Source organism: Chaetodon trifascialis, chromosome 18 (assembly GCF_039877785.1).
Source record: "Chaetodon trifascialis isolate fChaTrf1 chromosome 18, fChaTrf1.hap1, whole genome shotgun sequence".
NCBI lineage: Eukaryota > Metazoa > Chordata > Actinopteri > Chaetodontiformes > Chaetodontidae > Chaetodon > Chaetodon trifascialis.
The window spans coordinates 24191636-24202500 of NC_092073.1; the positions used below are offsets into that span (position 1 = coordinate 24191636).

Here is a 10865-nt window from a genome sequence, read left to right on the forward strand (position 1 = left end):
CCCACTTCATACTGATCCAACAGAACTCCACCACAGTCCTGCCCCACTTCATACTGATCCAACAGAGCTCCAACACAGTCCTGCACCGTCTCACCCTGATCCAGCAGAGCGTCAACACAGTCCTGCACCATCTCACCCTGATCCAACAGAACTCCACCACAGTCCTGCCCCACTTCATACTGATCCAACAGAGCTCCAACACAGTCCTGCCCCACTTCATACTGATCCAACAGAGCTCCAACACAGTCCTGCGCCATCTCACCCTGAACCCACACAGCTCCAGCACAGTCCACTTCATACTGATCAAACAGATCACTGCCACAGTCCTGCACCGTCTCACCCTGATCCAACAGAGCTCCAACACAGTCCTGCCCCACTTCATACTGATCCAACAGAGCTCCAACACAGTCCTGCGCCATCTCACCCCGCTCCCCCAGAGCTCCAGGACAGTCCTGCGCCGTCTCATCCTGAACCCACACAGCTCCGACACAGTCCTGCGCCACTTCATACTGATCCAACAGAGCTCCAACATAGCCCTGCACCATCTCACCCTGAACCCACGGAGCTCCAACGTAGTCCTGCACTGTCTCACTCTGATCCAACAGAGACCCAGCAGAGTCCTGCGCCATCTCATCTGGAACCCACAGAATTCCAACATAGTCCTGCACCATTTCCCTCTAATCCAAAAGAACACCAGCAAAGTTCACCACCATGTCATCCTGTTCAAATAGAATTTGAAAATAGCCCTTTGACATCTCACGTTGACTCTACAGAGCTCCCACAAAGTCCTGCACCATCTCACTCCTATCCTGCAGAGCTCCAGAAAAATTCTTTACCATCTCGCCTTGATCCCACAGTGCTCCCACAAAGTCCTCCACCAGGTCCAACAGAGCTCCAAGAAAGACCTACATCACTTGACCCTGATCATACAGAACAACCCAACAGCTACACTCCACCTCACCTTAGTCCATCAGAGCTTCCACAAAGCCCTATACAGTCTCAGTCTGGTTCAACAGAACTCCAAAAAAATCCTATGCCATGCCCAGCTGGTCCTGCTGAGCTGCAACAAAGTCCTATCCATGTGACTACCTCACACACCCAGCATAGTCCTTGCCACTTTAGTTACACCTCTTCTAGCTGTACCCAGAATTCCACTGAGGATCAGCTCATGGCCACAGAGTCTCGGCATAGTCCAAGGCAAGGTAGTCCCACATCATGTAGCCATGTGCATTCTCCTACAGAAGGGCCTACAGAACCTCTGCAAAGCCCACCACCACACAGTTCTGTGCAGGACTGCGCTACACAGACCCAGCTTGATAGACCTTGTAATGCTAATATTATCATTGCACAGCCTCAGCACAGCCCCCCTCAAAGATCACCTACACTGGATCAGAAGAGCCCTGGATCAAGCAGTCCTGCTCAGGTGGGATGTGGGGCTGCGCAGCACATTTCTACACTGGACCGTGACCTCTCACCAGTCAACTGTTGGTCTTTCCAAGCAGCAAGAACACATGCCTTATTCAGGCCTATTTCAGCTCCATGTAGCCCATCATTAGCCCCACTCAGAGCCAAACAGTGTAGTCTGTCACAACCTGCAAGCCCAGTACAGGCCCACTCTTCACAGCCTGCTAGGCCTTCAGAGCTTTGCCTACTTCCTCTTCAGCTTGCTCCACAGTCAAGACTCACAAAGGAATACACCCAAACCAGTACCACAGAGCTGAAGTTCTTGGAACATAGCCCTAAGCAGCTGAGTCCTAACCTTGATGGCCAAACACTGGAAAGTAGCCCTGCCCTGCTTATTCACACCTCCAGTCTGTCCACAATGCTCCCTGATAGCCATGACACAGAGGGAAAACTTGCAAGCGAGCTTGTTCCCATTCAGAGTAGCTCACTTAGCCCAGACCATTCTGGTCCTTCTCATGTCTCTGTCGTGCCCACACCAGAAAGCCTTCTTCACATTCGTGCTTCAGTGGAACACAGTAGCCTAACTTGCTCACCTTGTGCTGATGACACGGAGGAAATTCCTCCCCCAGCTACCCACATTTCTCGTTGTGATGGCCTATCTCGCTGCACAGAAGCTACTGAAGGTAAAGACATCCCCACACATATACAAAATATCTCAGATAGTTGCAGCCCCAAACATGCCAGTCAAATGCCCATTAGCCCTACCAGCTCTCTTGTGGCCTGTGCTAACCCCATGCAAATGGACTCTTGCCCAGCCAATGTCAGCTCTTCTTCGCAACCAGTCAACCACTTGGCATCACTTATTAAATCCTCAGTGCAACCAGCCAACCCCTCAGCAGTCCTGGATACTTTCATCCACCCCATCTTATGTCAAGAGAAGGAGATGGAGGTAGCTGTTGACCACCCCAGTTACTTTATTCAGTCACAACCTAGTCCCAGTCATCCTAAATCCACTCTGGACTATCCAGCTAATACTAGTCCAACTCATGCTTTCCCAGGCAACACAGAAGCTAACAGTGGCTACAGTGTGATGGGCTCCATTCATGCTCAAGAGACAACTAGTCCCTCTCTTTGTACATTTGCAGAGTTCGCACAGATGCAGACAAGCCAAAGTTCCCCAAATCCTGGTCAGTCAAGCCCTTCATGTGTCCAGACTACCTGCATTCTGTCACAGACATCTCCAGCACAGACAAGCCCCCTGCCAACTCCAACTAGCTTTAGTCTTTCACACTGTAGGCCAATTGATACTAGCCCAGCTGGTAGCTCTGTTAGTCACAGTCTGAGCCATAGTGGCCAGACAAGTTCCCATTCTGCTAGCGTAACTGATATCCACAGTCCACCTAGGTCTAGTCCTGCTGGTCAAGCTAGTCCTGTACACATACAAAGCACCGCTGAAAGTGCCCACTCAGGCCTAGTCCAAAGACAGACTCCCTCATTAGCTAGCACAACATACAGCAGCCCTGCACATGGGACTGTTGCTTGTGTTAGCCCACCTCACAGTCCAGCTCAGGCCAGTGAAACATATCATAGCCCTACAGGTAGCCCCCATTACAGCCCAAATCCTGACACTGGAACCGGGTTTGGCCCGGCTGTGCTGAGCCCTACTTCAGCTAGTTCAAGTCTTAATGTGGACATGGTGGCCAGTTCCATCACTCCAAGCTCTGTTCTTCCCAGTGTGGTGGAGCTTGATTCTGGGCTTTTTAAACCTATAGACAGTATTAAGCAGATGAGCCCAAGACCTGCCAGTTCCCTACCTGATGACTCATCTGCTCTTATGCCCAACCAGGCCAGTTTGAGCCAGGTTAGTCAGTCCCAAGGTAGTCCTCTTCATTCCCCTGACAGGTCTGCTGTTGAAAACCAACAAAGCATGGCCCCAGGAAGCCCCCTTTGTCGAAGATCAGTCACCCCTGTTGATGCTCCTTCCACTCAGGCTAGTCCAAGCCATGCTAACCCTGTCCATTCTAGCCCCACTCAGGATAACACTGCGATGCCTAGCACAAGCCACTCTAGTGAAACGTCTGCAACACCCCCACCCTCTGCCCCCTCAAAGATTAGCCCTCCTCAGACATCCTGTCCTCATGTTCCACAAGCTGAAGCTAGCTCCGTGCACAGCAGCCCAGCTGCTAGTCCTGTTTGTGGCCCCTTGCAATCAGGTGATATGCAGGTTAACTACAGTCCTATCCTTACCAGCCCCCTGCAGCCAGAGGCTAGTTCAACATCTTTCCCTGGTGGCCCTTTGAAGTGTGAGGCTAGCCCTGCTCCCGATTCTGTTAGTCCGTTTGTTGCCATCCTGGGGCAGTCTGAAACCAGTCAGAGTCCTGGTCCTACTAGCCCTGTGCAGCTTGATGCTGGTCCTGGAATCCACTCTGATGCCAGCCCCCAGCGTCAACCAGAAAGGCAGTCTGCAGTCACTGTGGGTGAGTGTCATTCACCATTAAAGAAGTGCCACATGTATGTATGGAAAATTTGGTTTGCTGAGTTTTTAACATCCTCCTCTTCCTCAAGATGTAGGTATGGCTGAGCAGCAGATAGAGATGGTGCAACAGAGGAAGACTGAAGAAGAGGAGGAGATCGAGAGAAAAGCTCCACAGCAGGAGGAGGAGGTGGAGGAGCCTCATCGGACAGCAAAAGAGAGCCCAGACGAGGAGGTGCATGTTGAAAGTACAGAAGGAGGAGAGGAACAAGACCAGGATGAGGAGAAGGATCAGCACAGCAGCTCAAAATGTCCACCTGCAGGTAGGAAGCAGCAGTGTTTACCTGTAGGTGTCTGTTCATGTCACAGTAAGTTTTTTGTTTTTTACAGTGACACATGAACTGGAAATAACTGATACTCCACTCAAAGCATGATCCTACCTTTTTTCACTCAGTTAACAATGTAAAGGAAGACATCTTAGGCAAGAAGAAAGGATTCAAAAATGGAAGGAGTAACCGTCCCCATGATGTAGGTTAATTGGTAAATGTAGTGATTCATTCTCAGTGGTAGGACTGGACATCTTAGCAGCATTTATTCGGTGTGTGATGTAAGTACAACAGTAAAGTATCCTGAAAATGTCAAAGCTTACAGGTTCTAAGTTTGAAGACTGTTTCGACCCATCCTTGAGCTTCAGTTTTGAAGTGACTTCTGCTTCGTATTGACCCTCAAAGAGTGAAATGATTGGCACATAAATAACATGAGAACTGTTAGCCTCAGAGTTTTCCAGTAATTGTTGTTGTTTCCATCAAGTTAATCCACTGGGTCTCCTCTTCCTCACATTGTGATGGTAGATGAAGATTTTTGTGTTAGTTCTTGCAGCCAACAACAGAGAAATAAGTGTCTGTTGGTTGTAATGTTACCTTCCACATTTCCACGTTACTGCAGTCAGTGTTATTGTGAGGAAAATAGTAGCTAGCGGATGTAACTCCAGTTCTATGAGTACGTATGGAACTCTCTACCTGCATGTTATCACACCTGCTGTAAAGAACATTATTTTCAATATGCTAAAACTTTAATCACAGCGATGAGGGTATTGCACAATCCACGTCGTGGCATGACATCACACCGTAATCATGACAAAACTGGTAAACCGCTCGACCCCACCTGTCACACTGCTGAGTTCAGGTGAGGCGGGCCTGTAAGATGCTGCCCTGCCCTGTTGGTCAAACTGATCTATCTCTCTGTGCAGGAGTCCAACTGGGATCTGTCCCAAATGAAGTCCATCAGTCTCCTCCTCACACTGCTGCTGCCTCCCCCCTCCTTCTACAGCCAGCTCCTGCCTCCCCCCGACCCACCACACCGCACTCAGCCTTACCCACCGAGCAGCCCTCCCGCACCCCCCCATCATCACCTCCTGCCTTCACCCTCTCCTTAACACAATCTCCTCCTCCTGGAGCTGGCTCTCCAGAGGCCTCCCCCTCCTCCCCTCACAGGACTGCCTTACTCCCCTTGTGCTCCCCCCACACCCCACCTCCTCCCTCCCCTCTTGTGGATAACTGCCACCAGGAGGAGGAACCTACCAATCAACGAAAAACTGAGACGGTGGAGGGTGCAGAGATGGTGCTAGAGAGCAAAACTCTTTCCTGTCATGTGACATTGGTGGACGATGACAGCCAATCACAGGACCAGTTTGAACCTGTTGCTGTGGCAGTAGAACCCACCAAAGATGAGCACCAATCACACGTTAAGCCTTCAGAGAGGGTGGAGGTGGAGCCTCCTGGAATGCCGGAGCCAACAGCAGATAAAGTGGCAACTGCCCCGGAGGTGGTTGCCATGCAACAACCATTGAGGGAGAAGCAGTATGCAGAGGAGGAGCAGGTGGAGGGAGTGACTGGTAGCATGAATGACCAGGAGGTGGAGGAGGCGAGGGAGGGCACTGAGCAGGAGGACCATTCAGATATGGAGGAGGAGGAGCCGGTGAGCCCAGTACTGGAACTGGACCCCTCCTTAGATGTGGAGGTGATGGAGCTGATGACCTCCTCATCGCCTCCCCCTTCCCTCCTGCACCTCTCCACCCCCAGCCCACCTCCTTTCTCCCACCGGGGGAAGGGCCGGACTCTCAGGCCTCCTCCCTGCTCCTCCAGGCCATCAGATGACCTTTCCATCCGCCTGAGGCAGTCTCCCTTCTCCACTGAGGCCTCCCCTGAGACCTCTCCCATCAGAGCTCCCATCACCCCACCTCCACTCTCTCCGCCCTCACCTCCTCTCCGGTCCTCACCCACTGCCAGAGAGTCTCCACCTCTCTCCAAGGTAAATCTAAGAGGAGACAACTGTGACCATCTTTTCTCTGTTTTCCCCTTCTAGAGATTGGCACCTCCTTGTTTTCTCCTCCTACCCACTGACCTCTCCTTGTTTCCCCCTCATGTTTTCTCCTCATTCAACTGTCTCCTTCCTTGTTTTCTCCTCCTGGTGACTGACACCCCTTTGTGTTATTTCCATTATTTGTGTTATTATGTTATTTGTTTCCAGCTGCAGGCACCTCCCACCACTGTGCTCCCCTTCACCCCTAAAATCGGCATGGGGAAACCGGCCATCTCAAAGAGGAAGTTCTCTCCAGGCAGAGCCAGGATCAAACAGGTACGTGACCTTTGACCTGGAGGGTGTGTGTGTGTGTGTGTGTGTGTGTGTGTGTGTGTGTGTGTGTGTGTGTGTGTGTGTGTGTGTGTGTGTGTGTGTGTGTGTGTTTACTGTCAGAAATGGAATCAGGAAACTTTGATGTTTCATTCTGACGCTTGTTTTCTTCTTCTTGTTGAAGTCGATTTGAGGTGTTGGTTCTTCTTCTTCTTCTTCTTCTTCTTCTTCTTTTTCTTCTTCTTCTTCTTCTTCTTCTTTTTCTTCTTCTTCTTCTTCTTCTTCTTTTTCTTCTTCTTCTTCTTCTTCTTCTTCTCTTTGCTCTGATCAAACCAGCTCAGCTGTTTTCACATCCTCAGTCCTTTGTCTGGGTGGGACAGAAGTCAGAAATGTGTAGCGTCAGTTGCCTGAAAACAGGCAGCACCTGAGTGGGTGTGGGTTACAGGTGATCACTGCACGTGGACGCTGTGACAGTCCAGCAGATGGCGGTAATGCCAACCACCATGAAACTCACCAGCCCCTCTCATTGGTCATCAATGCACAGTTCTCGTCTGTTCTCATTTCTTATTGACACATTTGACCCTGTGACTGTGAGAAACATCAAAAGAACAACCGACTGCCACAGACAAAGAGACGTCAAACCGAAGCAGAGCAGCAGCACAGCCGCTCTGTGACGGATGGAGGACGTCCCCCTGATGGGGACTCCACCGAGACAGAACGTCCTCTGAGGACGACTTGGTCCAAACACAACACAATCCTGGATCATCATCAAGGTGGTCAAACTGTCTCTGCTGCTGCCTTTGAGCAGGGCAGCACGTGAGAGGAGATTCTCACATCTCCTCAAAATAAAAACCAGGTCCAGATCTGGTCTGTCGCAGTCTCACCCTGAGCCCTGATCGACATTCAGCCGTTCACTGTGACGACCACAGAGACATGTGACCTGTGGACAGAGACGGCTAATCTGAGATCGAGAGGAGCATCTTCATCATCGTCATCAGGAAGCTGAAGAGGAGCCCAGTCCTTGAGGAAGATGGCGTTTATTAAGACCACGTTCTATGTGGGCTGAGTACCAAACTGCTGAGCTGAAGACATGATGCAACTTCCTGTTCCACTTCCTGCTCACCTGTCCATTCATTCTGTTCTTCAGCATGTTTGTTTCTCTCTCTCTCTCTCTCTCTCTCTCTCTTTCTCTCACACACACACACACAGATCACATGCGAAGATCATTGCATGAAGCTCTTTGTTTTCCTGTGTGTGTGTGTGTGTGTGTGTGTGTGTGTGTGTGTGTGTGTGTGTGTGTGTGTGTGTGTGTGCTGGGATGCAGCAGGAGTCCGTTGTTGTTAGTTGACGTGATGTTCTTCAGACTATGTGCTGGATTATATGTGTACGTACAGACTCAGGCAGAGGTTTGGACACAGCATCTGTCCCCCGTTCTTCTGTCTTTGTAGTATTTTCTGTATTGTATGTGAACGCTGCAGAACTGTGAGAGGACACGTGTGGGACTGTGTCCCAGAGTGAAGGAGGTGGACATGTTTCAGACTCCTCTGTCTGAGCCTCCTTTAGCTTCGACGCTCTCTGTGCTCCTTCTCTCGGCTGCTTCGTGACGTCGTCACCTGGCTACCGGCTTCAGGTAGCAGGTGAGACGTGTGCGAAGGTCATTGGTGGAACGTCTGTCCCTCTTAATGAGTCGGAGAGCATCAAGTGTCGTGCAGAGGGAGTGTTGGTGACAGGTGTGTATGAAAGAGTTACCTGAGGAGAGGTGAGCTCCGTTTGATCAGCTGTTTCCTGCTGAAGGATGTTGTTGCACTGATGAGAAATGAAAGTCTGCTGCACTTTAATTTGTTAATTAGCGTGAACCACCTGATTAATATTCTCACCTGTCTGCTGGTAATACATTGACCTCAGTGTGTCTGGATCTCTAACCTGTCTGTCCACGGAGACACGGAAGACAGCAGATACTTTACAGCACTGAGAATCAGCTCATTTTACGTTCAGGAATCAGCTGATTTTACATCCAGGAATCAGCTGATTTTACATCTAGGAATCAGCTAATTTTACGTCTAGGAATCAGCTGATTTTGCGTCCAGGAATCAGCTGATTTTGTTTCCTGATGTAAAATCAGCTGATTCCTAGACACAAAATCAGAATCAACTGATTCTCTGATGTAAAATCAGCTGATTCCTGGACGTAAAATCAGCTGATTCTAGACGTAAAATTAGCTGATTCCTAGATGTAAAATCAGCTGATTCCTGGATGTAAAATCAGCTGATTTTGTGTCTAGGAATCAGCTGATTTTACGTCAGGGAATCAGCTGATTTTACATCTAGGAATCAGCTGATTTTGCGTCCAGGAATCAGCTGATTTTGTTTCCTGATGTAAAATCAGCTGATTCCTAGACACAAAATCAGAATCAACTGATTCTCTGATGTAAAATCAGCTGATTCCTGGATGTAAAATCAGCTGATTCTAGACGTAAAATTAGCTGATTCCTAGATGTAAAATCAGCTGATTCCTGGATGTAAAATCAGCTGATTTTGTGTCTAGGAATCAGCTGATTTTACGTCAGGGAATCAGCTGATTTTACTGTCCAGGAATCAGCTGAATTTAGGTCAGGGAATCAGCTGATTTTACATCTAGGAATCAGCTGATTTTATGTCTAGGAATCAGCTGATTTTATGTTTACGTTTACTGGTTTTTGCTCCCAGTCTGTGTCCCAGTATGACTGTCTGTCTTCTGACTGGTTGCATGTCATTTTATTTTTCAGTTTGACTTTTTGTCTTGTGGCTGTTGCATTTATGTTACTGCATTTTGTCCCCCACCTCCTCCTCCCCCTCTCATTCTTCACCCCTCCTCCTCTTTCCTTTCTCTTCCTCCTCCTCTCCTCACTTTCTGTGGTCTCCTCCTCCTTCGCTCCATCCACCTTCCTCCTCCTCCCCTTAACTCAGGGTTCGTGGTGGAGTAATTGCAGGGTGGTGAGCCCCCCCTCGTCCTCCCAGGATTCCATGGGGGAGGGAGGGTGGGACAGCCCTAAGCCCCGTCCACCGGACTCCCCCCTCTGGAGCATGAGAGTGGTAAAGAAGCACACCCTAACTCTGATAGGTGTCTGTCGGCTGTGACTAACCATCAGCATACTAACACACACCTGCCCCTCTGGGACGGGACAGCATAAAAAACGAGCGCTCCCCAACTCTCAGTCTGCCTGTGTGTGCTGCAGCTAACAGCAGCTTACTAACATGTGTGTGTGTGTGTGAGGCTGAGGACACCTGCAGATGTCAGGTGAGAGTGTGGTGGGTGGAGCTTAACAGTAGGTGGTGTGAGTCATCACTGCTTCTCTTGTCGTGTAGAACATTTTACTTCCTGTTCTTCACGTTAAGAGCGCCGAGTGCTTCGTGTGATGCTTTAAAATGTCCACAATGCAACGAGAAAAGAGTGTCAAAGCTGCTCCCTGAGGTCAGCGCTGAATCCACGACAGAAACGGTACGGTCCTCAAGACCACTAGACCACCAGGACAGCTGAGTGTGAGAAGACATGAGGGAGGGTAGACATCGGACACGTCTCTGCTGCCCATGGACGTGTGTGAAGACAGAGAGTGAGACAGACAGTGTCCATGTACCAGCTGTGAGGACATGCTGACTGCTCTGAGTCCAGCACAGAGACAGACGTGGTGTCAGCCGTCCCACCTGAGTCTGGTCCGATCAGACCTGCTGTCTTTGTGCTGTTTCCAGGTCAGTTTATGTCAGCGAGGATCAGCAAGTGGTCACAGTGTTGTACAGCATCAGGTTGTAGTCGCCTTACCGAGACTCCGCCCATCTGTTGAGGCACCTCCTGCTCTGTCTGGAAAGTCAGGGTGAAGGAGCGGCTTGCTGCGGTGCTGGAGGACAGCTGTGTTCAGGGACACTGTCCTTCAGTCTGAATTCTTCAGGTCCGGACTCACGCAGCTCTTCCTCGTGTGCTAATGATGACTTTGGGTGGATGGTTTGTGATTTGGACGCGGAGCGGCTGATCCAGATCAGAGCTCCTCACAGACCTGGAAAACCTGGAAAGTTCGGGCATTGAGAAACATGTGATTAGACCTTGAATAAATGTGAACGCAAACACCAAAGTTTCCTTCGTGGCCTTCAGTCCTTAAGTTTCAGGTGAGGGAGGAGTCGTGTGATGTCACTACTATCATGGTTTGATACCACCTCCCCTTTCTCCTTCTCTTTCTCTTTCTCTGCTTCCTGTCCTCCTTTCTACATTTTTATCCTCCATCTCCTCTTCCTCCTCACATCCCATCTCTTTCACCTCTTCCTCCTCATTTTCTTCTTCACCCCTCCCCACTCATCCTTCTGCTTTCTCTCCTCCCCCTTCTCCCTGG

General features: G+C 49.9%; 1 protein-coding gene across 1 annotated transcript in view; it reads left to right on the forward strand.

Annotated features, from left to right (window-relative positions):
- The window catches only part of LOC139346609 (histone-lysine N-methyltransferase 2C-like), a 57931-nt gene that overhangs the window by 10631 nt on the left and 36435 nt on the right, over positions 1 to 10865 (forward strand). Inside the window, exons 14-20 of the mRNA XM_070985765.1 lie at positions 37 to 701; positions 858 to 1081; positions 3739 to 3881; positions 3970 to 4200; positions 5127 to 6187; positions 6407 to 6514; positions 9454 to 9579. Coding sequence (XP_070841866.1) covers positions 37 to 701; positions 858 to 1081; positions 3739 to 3881; positions 3970 to 4200; positions 5127 to 6187; positions 6407 to 6514; positions 9454 to 9579 — 2558 coding nt within the window. The remainder of the gene's footprint in view (positions 1 to 36; positions 702 to 857; positions 1082 to 3738; positions 3882 to 3969; positions 4201 to 5126; positions 6188 to 6406; positions 6515 to 9453; positions 9580 to 10865) is intronic.